At 47.5% G+C, this 23190-nt stretch overlaps 1 protein-coding gene across 1 annotated transcript in view; it reads left to right on the top strand.

Annotated features, from left to right (window-relative positions):
- Positions 1 to 23190, top strand: part of Srrm4 (serine/arginine repetitive matrix 4) — a 156642-nt gene that overhangs the window by 107211 nt on the left and 26241 nt on the right. The window contains exons 2-6 of the mRNA XM_028765530.1: positions 6014 to 6160; positions 13688 to 13774; positions 15520 to 15591; positions 18250 to 18276; positions 19642 to 19692. Coding sequence (XP_028621363.1) covers positions 6014 to 6160; positions 13688 to 13774; positions 15520 to 15591; positions 18250 to 18276; positions 19642 to 19692 — 384 coding nt within the window. The remainder of the gene's footprint in view (positions 1 to 6013; positions 6161 to 13687; positions 13775 to 15519; positions 15592 to 18249; positions 18277 to 19641; positions 19693 to 23190) is intronic.

Genomic DNA, 23190 nt, shown 5'->3' with positions numbered 1-23190 from the left:
GAGAAAGAACCGTCCATCCCAGTGTCTGGCATTCAGTAGGTACTTAATAGATGCAAACCGCTGTTATGACCAAGGGCTTGCAGAGAAAGCACTGGCCAAGAGGACGAAAGGCCCCAGCATCAGGTTTGGCTCTGATGTGGATGATGATGTAGTTTTGAGCAACTCCCCCGTGTGTCTTGAGACCCTGTTGTTGTTGTTTTTTTCCCCCACTCTCCACAGAGGTGGCTTGGCTCATGATCAAGACTTGTTTATCTGTTTCTAAAATCCTGTTAACTCTGCCTAGGGCTAGGGTCATGAGGATTAGCCTCTGGCTCCAGACCAAATTCCTCATTTTGTTTTTGTTGTTGTTGGGAGCGGCCGGAAACTCTACTCCGTCTGTGGATGCTTTGACCAAGAATGGAACAAGCAGCTAGAGACCCAGGCCTCTTAGAGAGTTTTTTAGAAAGTTCAGCCCTGACTCTTATCAGAGGCTAAGAATCGGCTGTTCGTTGCCATGACTACAGGCAGCAGCAGTGCCAGGGCCTCTGATTAGCAGGGATGCAGAAAGGAGGAGAAGCCTGAAGGAACTGAGCACTACCCTTCTCTTCAGTGAAGTGGAGTGTGGCGGGCCCTTGACTCTCTGTCTCAGCTGTCCCCTGAAGATCTTGGTTTCTTTTAAGTAATTTTTTTTTAAGAAGGAAAAAGAAAGACATTACAACATTGAGTAACTCTGTGGTAAAGACAAAGCAGATGTGGGCATGCTTCAGCAGAAATGAGGCGGAATTTTTTTTCCCTTAAGGCCCTGAAAAGATGCAAGACCGGAAACAGAGAGGCATGGTGGGAGCTTGCAGCTGAAGTCTGGTTCCCTTGAAGGGCGGTGGTGCTCGAAGTCAAGTCCCATCAAGTCCCCTCACCTTGATTTGTAAAACAGGTTCAAGTCTGATCTATAGTCTGCACATAGGACCAGTCACCCGAATTCCCTCTGTTCATCCCTCATCCCTTCAGCAGCAAACGGATGCACCATCAGACTTTCTGATGAAGCCACCATCAGAGGACCAGTTCCTATCTCAAGAACTCATGTGCTCACCCAGAAGATTATCAGTTAAAGGACGTATAAGATTATCACTGAGGAAAGCGGCGAGCCCGGTGGTCCCTACCACCGATGAAGAGGGGAGTGAAGAGGGGACGAGACGCAGAAGTCAGGGACAGCTCTCTGCAAAGGTGACCCTTGAGAGAGGATGAGGAGGTGGCCAGGCGAGCTGCTGCAGGAGCTTCGTGCCAGGTGCACAGAACAGCAAGTGCCAAGGGCCTGGGGCAGGCAAAGCTTTTGACCTATTTGAGAAACAGCAAGAAGGCCATATGGCTCGAACAATGGAAAGACAGGGAGAGAAGCAGGAGATGGGACTGAGGCCAGATCCTGCGGCATCTTTGGATTGTGTGCGTGGTCTGACAAATGGCTGTCTTATCTAGGATGTTTCTATAGCGTGTAGATCCCTGGGTCGACCCCCTAGAGATTCCCATTCATTGCATCTACAGAGGGTCCTAGGGTCTTTTTCGGAAACCTCATGGGGAACCTTTGATATTGTGCCAAGCTTGGGAAACATGGGACGACTCTAAGCTCACACACTCTCTCTCCGAGTTTTAAGAAAGCTGAACAGTGCCGGGCGGTGGTGGCGCATGCCTTTAATCCCAGCACTTGGGAGGCAGAGGCAGGTGGATTTCTGAGTTCGAGGCCAGCCTGGTCTACAGAGTGAGTTCCAGGACAGCCAGGGATACACAGAGAAACACTCTTTTGAAAAACCTAAAAAAAAAAAAAAAAAGAAAGAAAGCTGAACAGAGCTAGGAGACTAGGAGACGGCTCAGGTGCTCGGTGCTTGCCACACAACCGAGTTCGATCTCTTGTGCCCATGAAGGGAGCTGGATGTGGTGGCGCACTTGAAATCATAGGTCTGGAAGGGTGGAGACAGCAAGATACCTCAAACTCACGGAGAAGCAAGCCTAGACCTCTGCAAGCCCTAAGTCTCATAGACGGACTCTGTCTCAGAATGGTATCTGAGGTTGACCTTTGGCTTCCGTGTGCACCCACATGTATACGTGGATCCGTAGGCCAGAGACAGAGATCAGGAGCCTGTGGGGAGCTGAGGCACAAAATGCTAGGATGCCTGGAGTTGAATGTTCTACCATGAAGGAGCCTGTGCCTCCCCTCAGCAATTTCTGTAGTATTTATTACAGTCCTGTTTGTTTTACCGCAGATTTCCCAGTGGGGTACCCCAGTCCAGAAAGCTGGAGCTAGCACTATTGGAGAAAAAGATCAAGCTAGGCTTGCACATCTCCCAGGGCACAGCTACAGAAATTTCACCGCTTAGGGCTCGTCTCTGATCTTACCTCTTGCCATTCCTGCAGGTGCCGAGGTCTTTCGACTTGAATCCTTCTGCCTGGCACACACAACCCCCTTTCTGCAGATACCCGTACAGAAGGGATGCATTATGATGGGGGGGGGGACCCACTTCTAAATCTTGCTGGGGAGGGGCGAGGCCGGATGGGGTGGGGCGGGGCTGAGCGGGGCTGGGCGGGGCGGAGCAGTAAACAGTTGCGTTTTAGTTTTGGTGAGTTGAGGATGTGGCTGCAGGGTCCTGGCTCAGCATATCTCAGGAGGTCATCATCGGATGCCACAAGGATTGTGTCCTCTGCCAAGAGCTTGCTCTGTTCCAGAGGGCTCACGTCCACGTGCTTGCTTGCATGCCTGGATGTCAGTGCTGGCTACTGGCAGCAGGCCTCTCCGTGGGGCTGAGTGTTCTTACAACATGGCAGACGATGGTTCCTAACAATCGCTCAAGAAGAGCAAGGCAAAATGCTGCCTACTGATATAGTCTGAGAGTCATACATGATCGAGTGTTTTGCTTACTTGTAGCAAGCAAGTTGCTGGCTCCATTCGCCGTTTCCAGAGAAGGGAATATGGCTGGCAATAGGGTCAATAGACCTGTGGATGCATTTTAAGCCACCTCATTCTGAATGTTAGCCCTGTGAGTTCCCTCTCCCTCTGTGGCTCATCAAAGGAGTCTTTTCTAACTTGGAAGTAATAGCCAACCTCGCACCTTCCCAGTCCTCTAGGCTACTCCGTCCTCATCCTAACTGGTCACGTTCAATAAGCCACGTTTACCACACTGTCTCAGTTAGGGTTTTACTGCTATGAATAGACACCATGACCAAGACAACTCTTATAAGGACAACATTTAATTGGGGCTGGCTTACAGGTTCAGAGGTTCAGTCCATTATCATCAAGGCAGGAACATGGCAGAATCCAGGCAGGCATGGTGCAGGAGGAGCTGAGAGTTCTACATCTTCATCTGAAAGCTGCTAACAGAATACTGGCTTTCAGGCATCTAGGATGAGGGTCTTAAAGGCCACGCCCACAGCGACACACCCTCCAACAGGGCCACACCTACTCCAACAAGACCACGCCCACTCCAACAAGGCCACACCTTCTAATAATGCCACTCCCTGGGCTGAGCATATACAAATCATCACACATACTTACGTAACAATGACAATGATCACCTATGGCATCTGGATATAAACCTCATGGTCATAGTAGCATCCCTGACTGGGTCACTGCACCCCCACACTGAGAACTGGCACTGAAGTTGGACTCAGGGAACGCAGGTTGCCCTGGACCAGGCGGGAGGCAGCCTTGATTAGAATCTCCATTCCTCCTTGGCTGGCAGCGACTTGCCGCTCTGCTTTGAAGATACACTAATAAATGGCTGGCAGAGATGGATGTGTTATTCTTCTCTTGCTTCTCTGTGGACTGGGCTTGGCTCACTCCCTGAAAACCCTATGGATCGGGGAACTTATCAGATCCGTTCATTCTTTGGTTATAAAACCAGCGTTGATGCTGGAGGTGCAGGAGCTAAAGGAGCTGCGGGAGCTGCGGGGGATGCAGGAGATGCAGGAGCCTGGTTGCAGAAGAGCCGATGACTTTGACTGATGCTTGACCGGGAGTCAGGAACCAGGTTGAGCTCAGGTACACTGAGGACCCTCAAGCTCCTGGATCCTCTTAGTTTGCATCCAGGACCTTGAGTAACAGAATCCTCAAAGACTTGAGTGACTAGGACTCAAATCAAGCATATTAGGGACTCCCGGGTGTTGTTGTTTGGCAGGAGGAAGGAACCTTAAGCCATCGTAGGAACTGCTATTCCACGTAGGTAGCCCCACCCCCGTGAGCGACACCAGATTGGCTGATTTACAAGAAGGCAAAGGCAATATAGAATGAGAGTTTCTAGATCTTTTGGTTGGCATAAGTTATCGTCTTTCTCATGCCACACCTTCTCCCGGGGCCGGCGGAGTTCTCTGTTTCAGTGCCGAGGGACCTGGAACTCAGGCGTCCAGTGGCCAGCCGCACTGCAGATGCTGAGTGAAGAGTGTAGCATTCACACCCACGCACGCATCCAGTCTTCCCTGCATATCCAAATATGAATAACATCAAAGACCGCAGTGGATTCCTGGAGCCCAGGATAGTGGCAAGCACTGCACATCTATGATACTACGGTTTTTTTTTCCTTTACAGATAAACCTAGGTTTTATTTATAAATTAGGTATAGTGTGAGGTTAATAATAATAATTAAGGAAATGGAGAAATAACATACTACAAATGTGATCTCTCTCTCTCTTAAAATACCGTACAGAGCTTCTATCATCTCATAAAATGAACATCTATGTTTTCCCTTTGGCGTAGTCAAATGCCCGATATCATTCGTTCTTCTGTACCTGAGGGCTTAGTGAGTACAGAGGGGTGACTTGGGCACAGCGCTTGTTATGGTTTGTATATGCTCAGCCTAGGGAGTAGCATTGTTAGGAGGTATGGCCCTGTTAGAGTGGATGTGGCCCTGTTGGAGTGGGTGTGGCTTTGTTGGAGTGGGTGTGGCCTTGTGGGAGTGGGTGTGACTTTCTTGGAGTGGGTGTGGTCTTGTGGGAGTGGGTGTGGCCTTGTGGGAGTAGCTGTGGCCTTGTGGGAATAGGAGTGTCACTGTGGACATGGGCTTTAAGACCCTCATCCCAGCTGCCTGGAAGTCAGTCTTCCGCTAGCAGCCTTCAGATGAAGATGTAGAACTCTCAGCTCCTCCTGCACCATGCCTGCCTGGATGCTGCCATGCTCCTGCCTTGATGATAATGGACTGAACCTCTGAACCTGTAAACCAGCCCCAATTAAATGCTGTCCTTTATAAGACTTGCCTTGGTCATGGTGTCTGTTCACAGCAGTAAACCCTAACTAAGACAGTGCTCTAGTACCAATTCAGTTAATCTGCTAAAGATCCCTACTATGTGACTAACAATTAGGTAGCATATGCAGCATGGATAGGCTGGATTAAAGGATGTGTCATGTCCCAAGCAGGGGGTAGTAGGACCGCACAAGTTTTAATCGTACTACTAAGAGAACTATATGTTTATTCTTGTAATCTGCTTAAGGAATTTTCCCATTTAATATTTTTGGAGCTTGGATGGGTACTGGTTAATTAAAAAAAAACTCTACAGATAAGAGGGGGAAGATAATACAGAGACATAGAATTTTAGCAAAGGAGGGGCAGAGGGGGTTAATCTATTCCTCCTATGCTTCATTGAGAACGTGACTTCTGGTTTCCAAGACGTCCGTATTTAAGGTAGGACAGTATGTACATAGCAGTAACCAACTCTGAGACCTGAGCCGCTTAGTGCTGCTTCCCTCTTTCTTATAAAATTGTTATAGTTCCGATGTCTCCCTCCCTCCAAGTGGCTTCAACAATCAGAGTTTGTACCCTTCAAGTCACCAAGGCAGGAAGAACCGTGGAGATGACACACAGACCCTGGCTGCCCTGGACTAGAAATTCACCTCCTCCCCATCCCTCACTATCACACTCCACTCAGAGGAGATAAAAAAAGTCAGTGATAATCTAATGATCTCAGTCAGGCCAGGGGCTAGAAAATCATAGGTCTGAGTATCTAATGAGATGATTCCAAATGCCCTAACAGGTTTACCTCCTTATTTCTTCCCCTGCAGGACAGAGCCCCAGAGCAGTCTCTTGCTCCCAGATCAGGATGGACCTTCGGAAAAGCTGGGCCCACGTCTGGCCACTGAGGCCCTTGGTACCAACAGTTGGGGAAGAGAGAAGGCCTGCAGGGAGCTGGGTCCTGCCAGAGCACACAGGTGAGATGCTGCACCCCCCTCAAACCAATGATGAAGTCAGAGCTGAGTGTGTGGCAGTGAAGTCAGAGCGGTGTGTGTGACAGTCAAGTGTGCCCTCTCTGACCCCTCCTCTTTCCTAAGTTTCTCTCTGAGAGTGTGAACATGTGCTAGCATGTTCTGTAGTGGGCCAGAGAGTCACAGTTTTAGGTTTGCGAACCCAATGGCTGTTGTCACAACTCTAGATCCTGGCATTGAATGGATGTACTGGAGTTCTACTGACAGTGTATTTATGAAAACAGGGGACAAGCTAGGCGTGTGACAAACCTTATGGGAAGAAAATGAGGAGGAAGGTTATTCTTAGCTCTCGGCTTCAGAATTTTTGCTCCGCGGTAACTCAGTTTTGTTGTTTTTGTGATGGTGTGTGTTGAAGTGGGAAGGAACGAGAAAGGGAGGGCAAAGGGGAGGAGGAGATAGAGGAGAGGGGGAGGAGAAGAAGAGATGGAAGGGGGAGAGGAGATGGAGGGGGAAGGGGAGTTAGAAGGAGAGGGAGATGGAAGGGTGGAGAAAAAAGAGATGAAGGAGAGGGGAAGAGGGGGAGGGGAGGATAGGAGGACAGGGAAATGGGGAAGGGGAAGGGGAAGAGGAGGAGAAGGGGAGGGGAGGATGGGGGAAGGGAGAGAAGGAGAAGGGGGAAATGAAGGGGGGAGGGAAGGAGGGGAGGGGTAAAGAGGAGGGGAGGGGAGAAGGAGATGGAGTGGGAGGGAATATCTTCACTCCTTCCCTAGTTGGACCTCTTTATTTTTCTACCTTTGTTCCTTTGAAAGCCTGCCAAATATCAGATCATCACAGTAATGGCAGGTCTTCCCTCCTTATTGGCTGCTCTATATGTCATTCATCCCGGGAACACCCTCACACACACACACACACACACACACACACACACACACAAGTATACTTTACCTATCTCCTGGGCATCAGTCAGTTTGATATTCTAGATTTACCTCCACCTGGGTCATTGGGCAGACAAGACTCTGACATTTAATGATACGGTTTCCTCCCGACACAGAGGTTCTAGGAGTCTCGGACTCTGAAATCATAATTTCACTTTTGTGTACTGAGTTTCAGACCATTGTACTCATTCCTTAAGTCAGCTGTGCAGTCACTGTCTCTTTGGTCCCCGATAGATGACAGGTACTGTGGTAGGCACCCACAAGTGGTGTTTTACTGAGGCTCCTAAAGGGGACAGGGTGACCAACATATGACAGCCAGTAATTAAACCTGGTTATCTTGAAAGCTAGCTGGAGCCAGCAAGATAGCCCCGGAGATAAGGATGTTTGCTGCCAAGCCTGACGACCTGGAGTAGATCCCCAGGTCCTATGTGGTAAAAGGAAAGAACCAACTCCCTCAGGTTGCCTTCCACGTGCACCAGGACACATGTGTGTGTGCCCATACACAGACATGATAAGTAATAAACACTAACTAAACGAATGACACATGTGTGTGTGCCCATACAGGCATGATAAATAATAAACACTAGCTAAACAAATAAACTCCAGTCTTTTTTCCTTAACTAAGCCAAGTCTAGAGTTGATGATGAAGGGCCCAACACTCTCTACCCCCTGGTTTGCAGTTTTCTACCTTACATACCTAGAGCCTGGTCCATGATTGTCTCATACAAATATGCTCATAACACCATTGTATGTGTGTGGGCATTCATGTGCATGTGTGTGTGTGTGTGTGTGCATGAGTGTGTGTTCATGCATGTGTGTGTATGAGTGTGTGCACATGCAACTGTGAGAGTATGTGGGTGTGTGTACATGTGTGCATGCATGCACAACTGTGCATGCATGTATGTGTATGAGTGTGTGCACGTGCAACTATGAAAGTACGTGGGTGCGCATGCATGCACACATGCATGCTTGTGTGATCATGTATGCATGAGTGTGTACATGTGGGAGTGTGAGAGTGTGCATACATGCATGCGTGCATGTGTGTGTGTATGTGTGCACGTGTGCATGTGGGGGCAGGAATAATGCATTCATACATGTGTTTGTGTGTATGTGTGTACATGCATGTGCATGTATCTGTGTACACATGTACGACTATATATTCATACCTGTGTGTGTATGAGTGTGCGTGTTTTTGTGTATGTGATTGCATGTGCCTATCCAGGCATGCACGACTATGTGTTCATGCATGTGTGCATATGAGTGTGTACATGTAGGAGTGTGAGAGTGCAAGCATGTATGCAGGGGTGTGTGTGTATGTGTGTGTGTGTGAGTACACGTTGGGGTAGTGAATGGGTGTGTGGAAACCAGAGATCAGCCTCAGGTGTTATTCCTCAGACATTGCTTGCTTTCCGAAACAGGGTGTCCCACAGGCACCCAGCACTCGCTAGTTAGGTTAGGCTGATTGCCCAGCAAGCCCCCATACCCCTTCATTGCATCCAGTGTCTTGACTGCAAGCACACATCGGGAAGCTTGATTTTCTTTTTTTAAATGTGGATGGTGCGTTTTTGAGCTCTCGTCCACGCCTTAGTTAAACAGCTGTGAATGGAAATATAGACATCTCCTTCTGAAGGCTGAGGCAAGGATTGGAACAGGTCGGGCCCTGTGGTGGTTTGCTTTGCACCGCTAACGGAGTACCTGATAGATACAGGGTGTGTGAAATTGGAAGACAGGTTTACATTGGCTCCTGGTTTCAGGGGTATTTCTAACGACCAGGGTGGGTAAGGCCTAAAGGAATTGCACCTTCAGTCATGGTTATGGTATGAGCTGATGACCAGGACAGAGTGCAGAAAGAGTGTGACCAAAAGCAGGACAGGTGTCACCTTCAAAGGCCCACCTCCAATGACCTACTGACCTACTTTCCTCATGCAAGCCCCAACTCTTAAAGCTCACACAGTGCCTCCAAAACAGCCACACAAGGGAAGCAGGGTTCAGACATTTCAGATGCAAACCACAACAGTGGGTGTAGGACACAGGAGGTCCTCAAAATAGATGACACCATGTTATCAACTGAGCCGTACAATGAGTCTGGGCCTCCTGTCCTCTGTCTGGGACCGATTCTCTGAGGAGTTAAAGGCCACACTAATGATGGTAATTAATAACCATCATATTGGCGATAAGAGAAGTCACACTGATCATACTTAACGACGGAAACTCGTTCGGAAGAGTCTGTCCTCAGAAGATCTTGTCGTCCGAACACCTGAGAGGGGACTTACAGAAACTCAGAAGAGGTAGTACAGTCTGTACCTCAGCTGTGCGTCACATCTGCACAGTTCTCCCTGTGGTCGACAGCTCCAAGGGCAATGTCAAATAAAACAGCCTAGGTCAAATGGAGCACAAGAACCAACGATGACATCAAAGTATGAAGGCAGACACCGAGGTAAAAAGGCTCCTGCCTAAAACAAATACTCTTCCATACTCTGATAATAAAAATACAGTGGCTACATACCCCGGCCCTTTGTTAGCATGACCAAGCTTTAGGCTCAGATAGGATCCGCAGATAACTGTATGCACTGTGTCTTACCTGACTGAAAACACTGGCTTGAAGTGGCTTGCCCCCTCCGGTACCACCACACACCCATGAGTGACGCCCTCGATAGGAGTTTTTCAGCTCCATTATTGTCTAACGGGCCAATCATCTCATCGATCGGTGCGATGTTTCGTGACATGTGGCTGTCACAAAATTCTCTTACCTGTCAACGTACCCAGTGCCAGGCTGAAGCACACGGCAACAAACTTATGACCCGGGTACCTGGTTTAATCTCTGCCTCTGAGATGAGGACAATCCAAGTTTGTTTGTTTGTTTTAAATCTCTGAGCTAGAGAGGGAACCAAAACGTACATCCAGGTCCATGTGTTTCTAGAACAATCACCTCTTATGCTATTCTTCTTACCTTTGACCTCTGCAGATTCAGCCACCATTACCAGGAGCCACAATCATTACCTCCTCAGCCACTGCATATTTTTAAACTATACACATAACTGAGTTTTTTTATTTTTTGTTTTTTTTGAGACAGGGTTTCTCTGTGTAGCCCTGGCTGTCCTGGAACTCACAACTCACTCTGTAGACCAGGCTGGCCTCGAACTCAGAAATCCGCCTGCCTCTGCCTCCCAATTGCTGGGATTAAAGGCAGGCACCACCACCGCCCAGCTGAGGGTTTTTTTAAAAAGAATTATTTATTTCTTTTATGTATGTGACACTGTAGCTGTCTTCAGACACACCAGAAGAAGGCATCGGATCCCATTAAAGATGGTTGTGAGCCACCATGTGGTTGCTGGGAATTGAACTCAGGACCTCTGGAAGAGCAGTCAGTGCTCTGAACCGCTGAGCCATCTCTCCAGCCCCATAACTGAGTTCTTCTCTTCATCCATGTTGAACCTCTGCAGATCCATCCTCTGCCTCCTCCACACAGTGTGTGCACCTAGCCGGGGTGCTCTTGTCTCCTGGCCCCTATACAGTCTGGATTCGACCACTACACACTTAGCCACTTGAACTGTCTACTCCTGTAGCAGCTGCAGCACTGACCACTGTGCTTGACTATCATACCGGGAACTCCAGCGTGTGCAGGCATTGTGTACCCAGCCATTCCCTGCGCATAACGCTAACCACCAGCTTGTGCTTCGCTCCTAGTCCGTGATCCGTTTCATAGAATGAGAGAATGGGGAAGAGATAGGGAAATGTAGATTCTTGTGTGTGAAGGCTTTGGGACAGGATGGAGTGACTGGTTAATTATAATCACCTCACAGCCCTCAGGTCTTCTCAGTAGTGTCCTATTATTTAAATAATATTTAAATATATTTAAATATTACATTAATATTAATTAATAATATAGTAATTATTATATTATATTAATAATATATTAATCTATAATATTAATTAATATTAACTAATATTATATTAATTACATTGATTATTATAAAATCATATTAATAATTATATTAGTAATTATTTTTATTAGCATTGATATTAATTAATATTATATATTAATATTTAAATATATTTAATAATATTTAAATAATATTATCTAAATAATAGGACACTAGTTCTCAGATCCCTTGCCTCTTAGACTTTAGGATTCTAGAGGTCAGAGCTCTTGGAATTAACAATGGAATCTTCCCTCATTTTGACACACTTTTAAACTCCCCACGCCACCCCCAAATTCCCAGCAGCTGCTGCCTTGGGGCGTGCTCTCATGAGACAAGACAGCCCAGCATAGCACTCGGCAAGGATCCTTCACCCACCCCTTGGTCATGTGGCAAATGCTCAGGTTCCTGCTGTAAGTCGAGTACTCTTTGGAAGTGGCCCACCACCGTGCCTGTAAAAGCAGCCAGTTCATTCACTGGATAGTCTCTTGTGTTTCATGCTTTATAGATGGAGGTGTGATTCAGTAGCCAGGGATTTGATTCTTAGGATGTTTATTTTTAACTCCTGGAAGCGGTTCTCTTTAGTGTGTGCGCGTGTGTGTGTGTGTGTGTGTGTGTGTGCATTTATGGGTGAGCCAGAGGCCTTAACATATATTCCAGTCTTTTACCTTCCCTCTTGCTAACTCTGATGATCCAGATTCTTCAAATGGAATTAAATATGACAGAGTTTTATGATGTCTAATGAGTGGGCCTTTGCCATCTGACTGTCTGTACAAAAGCTCTAACAGGCAGCTGGGTTTTTTGATTTGTTTTTGTTTTATTTGTATTTTGTTTTTGTTTTTTATTTTTGGTTTGGTTTTTTTTGTTTTTTTTTTTTGTTTTGTTTTTTGTTTTTTGTTTTTTGTTTTTTTTTTTTTTTTTGAGGCCGCTCTCAGAGCAGGAAGCACACAGGTTTAAATCCCAACTTAAGTGATTCCTGCCTGTGTGGCCACCGGTGAGTGAGTTCGACTCTCTGGACCCTATTATCCTCACCTGTGAAATAAAATGACAAGAATCTGCTGGTGTCACAGAGAAAGGGCTTTGTCAACAAAGTGTCCTGCCTTGTAAGTTCAAAGTTCAATCCCAGGGGCTGGGTTTAAAAAAACCAAAGAATGAGGTACGGTAGCCCACATGTGATGCCAGGGGACAAGGGGTCTCTGTCATTAGTCAGCCAACCTCACCTACTTGGTGAGCTTCAGGCCACTGAAAGATCCTGTCTCAAAAGCACAGTGGTGACGGCTTTGTGGAGCATCTTTCTCTGTGTTCGCCCTCACCCCAAATAAATGCTTATCCTCAACTGCTGATTCTGTCTGCTGCTGCCTGCAGATTGGAGATTTCTCCACCGTCACCTGTTGTGCGTGAGGTTCGTCCTGCCTTTCAGCTATTTAATTGGCAGAGAAAACGAACCGGATAAAGAACACTAGGACTGTGTCACTAGGACTTTGCAGGCAGAGGCATGCAGAGCTCTGCGTAGTCAAGGCCAGCCTGGTTTATATAGCAAGTTTGAGGACAGCCAGGTCTACAAAATGAGACCCTGTCTCAAAAAGAAAAAAAGAAAAGAAAGGGGAAAAAAGTTAATGAAAACAAGCAAACAAACAAACAAACAAACAAAAAACAATGGTGACGCCTAAGGCACCAAACCTAAAGTTGCTCTCTGACCTTCAAACTCACTGTCTTTTTTTTTTTTTTTTTGAGACAGGGTTTCTCTGTGTAGCCCTGGCTGTCCTGGAACTCACTCTGTAGACCAGGCTAGCCTCGAACTCTCGAACTCAGAAATCCACCTGCCTCTGCCTCCCAAGTGCTGGGATTAAAGGCGTGCGCCACCACTGCCCGGCTTTCCCTCACTGTCTTCTAAATACTTTATATCAAGATATATAAACACACCAATGCTGGGTGTGTTGCTACTAAAGAATAAGGGTAAGAATAATATTAGCTGTTCCAGTAAAGGTGAACTGAACGCCCACATTTCCGTTCTCAGGCAGTTTTAATCCACAACCATCTCGCTTTGCTATAGGATAGTGTTCTTTTTTTTTTAATCCCGGGAGCCTGCCCCAATTATAAAAGGAGATAACTTGACTTCATTTAACTGCAGCCTGTGCGTTTGAATTTAATTGAATGGGAAATAATTATTCCTGAAGAGCGGAGGTTTTTGAGATTCCGAGAAGCGATGTAAGATATGTATCTTGTTACATTAGACCCGGGCAAATACACTTTTAATAATCGGCGTCTACTTAACACAGTGTCTGCCTCCTGAAATTTACAGCGGGAAGCGTAGACGAGGCAGACTGGGAAGGGAGTGGGCTGGACTGCCGACTCATTATTTTTAAAGTGATTTATTTACCGAGGTGAGCCATTTGCAAATTCAATAATAAATCTATTAAGGTGCAGTTAACCTCTATAAACCTTGTTTTAAATAATCAATTGGTGTTTGGGTAACTACAGTGTCTGTCTCATTAGGCGTGCATTAAGTCTTTGAGACTTTTAATCTGAGGTGTGACCATATCAACCATGAGGTCACAGTTAGATATTTACCATGGGTCCTTGACTCTCCAAGGAGCTGGGTCCTTTCCCTTTCTCTGGCCATGACAGGCCAGGAGTCAACGGACTCTCTCATTGGCTTGGCTTTTCCTTTCCCACAGTGCCTCTCAAGACAGAGACCCGACGCCACCACCTTCCTCCAGGGGGAAAAAGAAAAAGAAGAAATCGACCAGGAAAAAGAGGAGGAGGTAAGCGTCCTAGAGAGATAAGACCTCAAAGACTCAGACAGGAGAAGAGACAGGAGAGGAGTAAAAAGTCCAACTGTGACGCCACCTTGGGTTCAAATCCCTTCTTCGCCTCTTAGCTGCCTGTGTGACCTTAGACTTCACCTTTCTGTGGCTTCCTTCCCCCACCCTCTTCTTAAAATGATAGTAATCATGCCAACTTCTTGGGATTTGTGAGAATTAGAAGAGAAACGTCTCTGGGTACGGCGAGCTCATGTCTGTAGCGCTTGAGAGTCTGAGGCAGGAAGATTGCTGTAAGTTTGAAGCCAGCCCGAGTTACATGGTGCATTCTAGGTCAGCCTGAGCTACAAAGTGAAACCCTGTATCACAAAAGAGGCGGAGGGAAATATGGAGGCAGCTGACACGGTGTTTAGAAATCGTGTACGACCAGTTAATAAGAAGCGGTTATTAATAAGAAGTGGTTGTTACCGCGGATGTTGAACTGCAATGCCTAAAACGTATGGAATGCAGGGGTTTGTGCCAAGCACGTTGGTACGACCTTCCTTTCGCTCCTGGCCTCTCTCTGCAAGGGAAACATTATGCCCATTTCAGAGATGAGAAGATAAAGGCTCCTAGGATGGAATGACAAAATCCGCCTTGGACTTGATTCCTAGGATCCTCTCGACCCAGGGTTAGCATTCCATATAACTACCAGCTCTTTTAGGCCTCGCAAATGTCTTGCTAGACACAATTCTTTGAATGCGTTTTTATTTTAAAAAATATTTCCGGATTCCCTTGTGGACTTCCAGTAAAACCTTGTGTAGAATTCCGGCTGCAGGGGAGCAGGGATCCCACCAAATCTCCCGGGCAGTGTTTATAGACGTCTGCAGGGGGCAGCAGAGAGCAATGCTGGACCGCTCCAGCATTATAGATGTTTATAGGCCGCCTGCTTAAGGATGGGCCCAGATAAGGATCAGGGGTAGTGTGGTAACACCCGGTGTCCCAGCTATTAAGGTAGGGGGATGGACTCGGGGTGAATCGAGTTTCCCGACTTTAGAAGTGTGCAGAACGTAGAGCTCCTTAATTATTCTCCCAGATGCACTTTCCTAGGTGTTGAGTTGCTCAACCAATTCGCTGATATTTTTTTGTTAAGCCCGCCCGGTTTTATTGTATTTATTTGTAGTATTTTTTTAAGGAAATAAATTTAGCTCTTGGAGATTTGAGGTGTTTTATGCAAAAATACAAACTTCTTGGAATCTTCTATGGGAAAGGCGGGTGCTGTGGAAAGTTAGGGCTGCACTCTCACAAGGGGGGGGGGGGGGGGGGGGGGGGGGGGGGGGGGGTGGGCACCTCTCCCAACTGTCTGCCCTCTTAGAGAGGTTCGCGCAGACCCTGAGTTTCAGCCTCTTGCAAGCCTGTTGGAGACAAGCCAGGGATCTGAGCCTGTAGATCAGGCTGAGTCAGCACCGTGGCCCCAGAGCTATGACTTCAGGGACGCAGGCTTACCAAGGAGATAGCAGAGAACAGACCGCAGAATACGGAAGAGGTGGAGTTTTTGAGGAAAGCCACAAATGAGATCAAGAAAGTCTTTTAGCTTTAACTAAGAGGATAGCCATGGGCCGCTGCTGTTATAATGAACAAACCTCGGGAACAAAGAGAACTCTCTTCAAGTCTCAGACCATCCTGGGCTGTTTTGGGTCCCCCCAAAAGCCAAGATATTATGTCCACATGGAGAAGGGACCCATGGCAGCCTGTCTCCCTTCCCACAGGTCCCCGTCCTACAGCCCATCACCAGTCAAGAAGAAGAAGAAGAAAAGCTCCAAGAAACATAAGCGACACAGGTACTGTCTGTCCTTCTTCCCTGCAGACAGGGATGTCCCAGGCGTGGCAGGGGTCAGGGGCACAAAGGTCACCGGAAGAACCTCAGGTCATCTCTGCAGCGTGCTCAGTCTATCTGTGTTTTATCTCTGTCTTCGGTGTGAGTTGTGAGGAACAGAGAATCATTAAAGCTAACTAGGACCAGAAAGCAGAGCTGGTCAGAAGAACTCAGGAGGGTTTGGGGACCAGCCAGGCCTAGAAGAGAGCCCAGGAAGTTCCTCCTTTTTCCTGGTCCTTGGGGGTGGGTGGTGCATTCTGTCCTATTTCTGCCACATCACAGGCCAAGTCAAAAGCAGACGATAATGTCTTGGTCATTATTTCAAAGTCCAGTTGTGTCCTACATGTGGGATCATGTTGAAGAACAGGACATCCAGGGATCCCCATCTTGGGTAGGGAACAGGGGAAGTCATGGGATTTGGACTCAGTCCTGGTGTTTAACACACACACACACACACACATTCACGAACTCATGCACACACACAATGTGTGCTCATACATACAGAGACAGACAGATACACACATGTGCATGCACACACATATTTAAACACACTTGAGTGCACAAACACATATACACATACACACAAACATACACACACACATACACACACACACACACACACATGGAGTCAAATGCCCTTATATGTTTACAAAGGAGAAGAAGACTGGGACCCAGTAAAACCAATGGGCCCAGCCAACATGTTATAATTAAGAAACTTTGCAATACAAAACTTCCATGTTACCTTTCTTCTGCAAGGAAAGTCATGTTCATGGAGCTTCTTGCAGCTCCGAGGAACCTTGTGTCTGCAGGTCAGCCTGCCCTACTCTACACACGGCCTGAGCCTTTGCAGTTGACTGTGGGTTTTAGGGAAAGAACCGCTTGTGGTTTATTCTAGTTTGTCCACCTCTTCCGATGCCCCTCTAAGGTTTAATTGTGTGCACTTATCAGAGGTCATTTTGGTTTTCCTCATCTTCAAAATGGCACCAAATAAGAGTTTTCTCAGTCCAGGGGTTTGGCCTCATCTCACCCTGTGTTGCTAGAATGTTCTCAAGTTTGGTTTGGTCTCACTGGCTACATCTACCACCCATCCACAGTCTCTAGCTAAACTGAGATCCTGGGTGATTGGTGACATGTGGTTAATTTAGAATCATAAGTCATTCCCACCACAGAGCCTGATGCTAAGGCAAGGGCATGCCCTTGAGTATAGACAGACGCTTGTCACCTGCCTGTGCTGAGCAGCTGGTGCCAGTGTCGGGGATTTTCCCACACCTGGATCCTGAAAGCCAGGTGATTTCTCACTCAAGGCCTGTAATCCAGCCACTTATGAGGCTGGGACAAGAAGGTCACAAGTTCAAGGCCAGCCTGGTCAATTTAGTGAGACTCTGAAGAGAGAGGAGGGTGGGGAGGAATGAGAATGAATACTCTGGCCTACCCTAAAGCCCCTTCCTGGGCACCTCCCCCCAGCCCATCTTCTTCGAGTCTGTGTTCATGAGATGCTTGGTTAATGGCAGTTGGATTTTGAATGGTAGTAGCAAGCTTAGGAGACATGTTGAGCCTTTCCTTCCCTTAATATCAGAGTTCAAGACCCAAAACCTTTATAAACACTTCACTTTGACCTCTATTTACACTCAAGATTCTGAGCCCCAGAAACAAACAATGAGCAAAACCCAGCTGTCACTCTCAAATTGTTCCCCAGCCACTGGGTCAATGGTCACTATTGGGTAAAGCGGTCTGCAACCCACTAAGGATGAGCCACTGGACTCAGAACCTGCTGCAAACTGCTGTAGGGAGGGCGGTAGAAGGGCAGCCTGGGAGAGGGAGAAACACAGAGATGATCTGACAATGAGTTTTGGACCTCACTGCCCTACATAGTGTGCCATAGGATGGACAGAATGAGATTGTATATGCTGAGCATTTAGTACAGAGCCTGATGCACAGCAGGGGTTTTTTATGTGGAAGAACAGGGGGAGGAGGAGGAGGAGGAGGAGGAGGAGGAGGAGGAGGAGGAGGAGAAGGAGCAGGAGGAGAAGAAGAAGGGGAGGAGCAGAGGGAAGACAGAGAGGAGGAGGAAGAGGTTGGAGAGAGGGAGGGAGAGAGGAGGAGCAGGAGGAGGGAAAGGAGGAAGAACAGGAGGAGGGAGAGGAGGAGCACAAGGAGGAGGGAGATGAGCAAGAGGATAAGGGAGAAGGGGAGGAGCAGGAGGAGGGAGAGGGAGAAGAGCAAGAGGAGAAAGACTAGAATGCAGAAGAGGGGAAATCTACAATTGAGGAGAGGGATGGGAGGACTGGGGAGCACTGCACACTTTCCCATGCCCTCCTGGTCCAAGTTCATCCTGGAGAAGCTAGCTGGCAATTTTTTATGATCATTGACTGGAAGCTCAGGATGTAAGGCAGCATTTCCCGGTGGGGGGGGTGCTTCATATTCTTCAAACTCTGATGGGGAGTAGGTTTGGGGAGGACTCCTGAGTCCCACAGATCCCATTGCACTAAGGCATCATCCCAGAAGAGATACTCACCTGTGTTTATTCTCTCTTCCCGCCACTCCTCCCGCTAACTCCTCCCTCCCTCCCTCCCTCCCTCCCTTCCCTTTTGTCTTTCCTCCCCCTCTCTTTCCTTTGAATCAGGTCTTTCTCCAAGAAAAGGAGACACAGGTAAGACTCTTGCTGCTTCTGGTTGCGTGGTCAGCCTTCTGCTCCTGTGAGCTCTGGGTAGCTACCGGGTGGGCTCTCAGCTTCCAGCACCACATGCCCATCAGACTTGATAGGCCTTAGTTCCTTTAGCAGTGAGAGCCCATGTTGATTTTCCAGAACATTTATAGTCAGCTCTGAACTTCCATGGGGTTCTGTATTGCTCTTGGACCAAGCTCCACCCAGACATTGGAAGTCAAGGCCCTTAGGAAACACAAACCCCATTGTCCATCGTAACTTCCTTACATTGCAGTGGGCATGCCTATGGCTCCCATTTGACAGATGGAGAAACTGAGACTAAGACAAAAGAGGCCAGGACCACAGCCAAAATTCAAAGCCAAATCTGTCAGAGAGGGGATGTAAAGACAGGCAATGGTGACTTCTTTCATAACAATAGTAACATCCAGAGGAGTTTGGAGATGGCAACCCCCCCCCCCATGTATTCATTAATGAATGGTCATTAACAATGTCCCTGCTTGCCAGTGAGCACTACCCAGTCAGCCACCCAGCCTAAGCTATGGCTTCTTCCTTCCGTAGTTGAGGCAAATGGCTGAGTAGCTTGTCTGATGTCACATGAGTAGCAGAGGCAGGACTCAAGTCTGGTGAGGTACCACTAGAAGAAATTAATGTACACACCCCCTTCCAGAACCTTCCAGAACCTTCCAGAACCTCAGTAGGCAGCAATGGGGTCTGGTGAACATGTGAAGCCAGTCTGGCTTGAGCTAGCTGGCTCACTTTCTCAGTCTTCTGCTGGTCTACACTGGGAGCCTGGCTTGCCTCATTCTGTCCACACACAGGGTCTCTGGTACTCAAGTGTTTGTGGGCGGGGTGTTTCATAATCTACCAAACCCTATCTGTCTTTGTCTACCTCCATGGCATTCTATTCCCTCATAACCCGATTGACCAGCAGTCGCAGGAGATCATGGTCTGGTTCACACCTCAGCTCAGCTGTGTGATCTGCCAAAGTGTCTCAGCCCATCAGCCGTTTAAATTCTACGGGTTCTTACAAGCCATGCCTCTGCCTATAGGTAGTGGGAACAGTAGAGGAAGATTGTTCACACAGAGTGTTTAGCACAGAGCCTGATGCGTACTAAGGCCTCAGTGTGGCAGGTGCCACTGCTGTGACCTTCATGACCACCTCTGTGATTTGCTTACCGGAGTGAACTTGTCCTCCTCGGGTGCCCTGTTCTCAGCACAGGGGTGTGAGCCAGGAACCCTGGCCTAACTCACTTTGTAAAGATGCTGGCATTTGAACAACTTTAATCTTGAACTGTGCTCAATGCTTTAGTTTGTTTTCATCTTCCAGTTAACTGGCTGTTTCTCATTTAGTTCCTGTAGCCCTAAAAGCAAAAGACGGGAAGAGAAGAGGCACAAAAAACAGTGAGTACCCAGAGGCACCCCTGGAGCACACTGTGCAGTTTGAGGAAGCAGAGGCCTGGCCTCTCCTCAGCTGGACTGTTAGCCACATAATAAATAAGGAAAGGGAGGGAAGGGTCAGTGGCTGAGAGGGAGGAAGGAAGAAACAGAGAAAGGGAAGGAGAGGGCTTTATGCCCAATTTGAAAGTAAGGGTTGGAGTATGCATGGGTAGACTGCATAGGATATGTGGATGCGTGCATGTGTGCTTTGTATGCTTAGGATGTACAGTACAGTACATGTGTTTTATGTCTGAAGTGCTCATCATATGTGTAACATATATGTATACCATGTATATATTTGTATGTAGCTTGTATAACTGTAGTGTGCAGCTCATTTATAAATGTCTATATGTTTTTATGCCATGCCAACTTCTATGCACATGGTGTGCACAGTGCATGTAACACGATGCATGTTTGCATGGCTGTGTGCACAGGAATGCATTTGTGTGCCTGTGTGTATGAGCATGATAGCAAACAGCATTCACATGGGTCCACAGTGGATCCATGTGTATGAATTCTGTTCGCTCTGCATGCACACTGTATGTCTGTGCATTCTATGTAGGCTGTGTGTGTGTGTGTGTGTGTGTGTGTGTGTGTGTGTGTGCGTGGCAGTCTTGACCTGTGCGCATGTCTGTGTAGCGTGTTCATGGACTGTGGGGTGTGATTGTGGGTTGTGATCGTGTGTGTGAGCATCTACACCTATACTCTGACTGCTGGTTTACATACTCTGACATACAGTACAACTCTCCCCATGAGTCCCGAGTCTCAGGCCCAGCTGTTTCACCCTTTATAGCTGGTAGTAGAAATTCAAATCAGCCAGTGCTGCCTGTGGAGTTCAGCTCCTCATCAAATTAAAAGTAAATTTGGTTACACCCTGTAAATGTTAGTGCAATGTGTTTTCCAATCAACTAATATTTTATCTCCCGCCAAGAAGCATCTAAAGAGAGGATGAAAGAGGGCAGAATGAAAGGAGACAGCTTCTGAGGAGGGAGAAGAAGAGGCAGGGCTCAGGGGGAGGGCGCTCAGCGTGGCTGCCTCAAAGGCTCCCTTCCTTCAAGGTCATCACAGAGGAGGACATTTCAGTCAGTACTACAAAGACATGGACCTTGCTCCAGAAGGAAAAAGGAGAGACTCCAGTAAGCTTATGGAAGAACCTCCCCATTGGCCAATTCGTTTAAATGAAGTCATCAAGAGAAACATTAAATGCATGACTCCCCCTGCCCCCATCCCCTGAAATAGATTCTATTATCAGCCCACTGTGAGGATGAAGAAACAGAGTCACTGGCACCCAGTGACCTAAGTGTGTTGTGACCCTGGAGTTTGGCTCTGGGGTTTTCACTCTCAGCACATACCACATGGTCTTGGGTACCAGTAGTCTTGGGCCGGTCAACCTCAAGAGCGCTGGGAGGAATAATGTTGGCATTGAGGTTGTCACACTCTCCAGTGTGAAAGGCTAGAGGAGCTCCAGCCATGGCTGGTAGTTCATCATCAAAAAGCTAGACAAAGCACACAAGGCAGGCTGGAGAGCAAGAATCCCAGGGGCTTCCAGGAAGCGATGGATTATTCTTACCAATCTGACTGAGAATTGGTTTCCTTCCTTCCTTCCTTCCTTCCTTCCTTCCTTCCTTCCTTCCTTTCTTCCTTCCTTTCTTCCTTCCTTCCTTCCTTCCTTCCCATTAGCGAGGTCCTGGCACGTGGCAGTGGGCCCAGGGGATAGCACAGGAGAGGAGTGGGGAAGAAAGCTTAGGACATGGTGACGACTCCATGGGAGAAATGGGGCTTGATGGTGAGGGTAGCTTCCTACAGAAGCTACATGCTAGGCTACATGCTAGAAACATAGTTTCAACTCTTACAGAAGGGGCTCCTAGGCTACATACTAGAAGCATAGTTTCAACTCTCTGGAATCAATTTCCTCATGTACCATGAGACTAGAGAGAGGAGTCAAAGAGGAGTCCCTTTCATCCTTTCAAAAACAGCAAAATCCATGGAGAGAAAGGCTTAGAATGTAATGTCTGGGCCTGAAGGATGTGTTTGATATGGGTGACCTGACGTCATTGCCGTCTTCCTCCAGAAGGTCTCTTGAGCCAGAAAACTAGCCGAGTTACACATCCATTGTTGCTTAAGTCTGACAGGTCGGTACAGAGCATGTTAGATGGCTAAGCCAGATGGAAAGTCAGGCAGGGCCAGCTTCTGCAGGAGTTTGGAGTTCAAGACCAGAGTCTGGACAGAGTGAGCGTAAAGACAGTGAGGAGGTTTTAAGCAGGGAAATGATGTGGCCTGCTTCTTGTATCCAAAGAATCCAATTCCTTTGCTGAGGAAAAACAAGCAAACTCCTAAGCCATCAACATTCCACACGCCCTTCATTTTGTGTTGTCTTAATTGTTTCGTGGGTAAGGTCTTCCTATGGAGCCCAGACAAACCTTGAACTATATAGTTCAAGGCAACCTCTAACTCATGGTGATCCCCCTGCCTCAGTTTTCCAAGTATTAGGATTCAGGTGTGAACTACCACATCTGATTTCCTTCTTTGTCTTCAGGCAGGTTGAGCCCTCCTTGGGAGTGATTGAAGTGAGGCAGGGTGAGCCTGCTGTTGATGGCGGGGTGGTGACTATGGATGTTGATGGTGGCCACCAGTGTTGACGGGCTCCTGACTTCGTACTAAGGACCTGGAGTTCACGTGCTGGGTCAAAGGTCACAAGCTGGCAGCTGAAAGGCCCAGTAGACTCTGCAAAAGTGTTTCCTGTTCGTGGAAGGTTATCTTTTTGTTTTAAAGGAATGTCTCTGTAAGATAGGGATACTTTACATTAAAGAGTTTACACTTGTCTCTCAGTGAGTTTGAAACATCCAAGAGTCTGGCAGGCAGAAGGCTGGAAGCTCAACAGAACCTTTCACTTCAGCCCAGGCCACAGACCAGTATTTTGCTAGAACCTGGCTAGCCTTTGGAACTGAGTGAAATGCAGATCCTGAGAAGAGACAGGGGAGACTTAGGGGTGACTTCCTGCTTGGGGTGCCATTTGTACCAGGACAGTTTGTAGCATGAGGGCAAGTCTCATGTTAACCATCTCCACAGAGACCCCTTTCTACTTCCCTGTGATAAGTACAGTTGAGCAGAGACAACCCCTAACCCAAAATGCCAGCAGGAGGCTGGGACTGAAAAGCTGGGAGGTGTGTCCCTTAGACTTCTCTTAGGTAGGAATCCACTTAGACTTGGGATCCACTTAGACACTTAGTCTTAGTGGTTAGACTTCTCTTGGGTAGGAATTCTATAAGAAGCTGGGACCTTCCCCCACCCCAACTATAAAAGGTGTCACTGTGACTTGTCATAGAGCATTGGGGTGAGTGGCAAGTAGCATGGAGAATCACAAAGTGACAGAAGCATTATTATCACAAGGTCAAAATCAATGTCTTGCCTCTCCCTCTCTCTCTCTCTCTCTCTCTCTCTCTCTCTCTCTCTCTCTCTCTC

This window comes from Grammomys surdaster, unplaced genomic scaffold, assembly GCF_004785775.1.
Source record: "Grammomys surdaster isolate TR1022 unplaced genomic scaffold, NIH_TR_1.0 164, whole genome shotgun sequence".
NCBI classification, from domain to species: domain Eukaryota; kingdom Metazoa; phylum Chordata; class Mammalia; order Rodentia; family Muridae; genus Grammomys; species Grammomys surdaster.
Note: the sequence above shows the minus strand (reverse complement) of the source record. Positions and strands in the feature narration are given on the sequence as shown.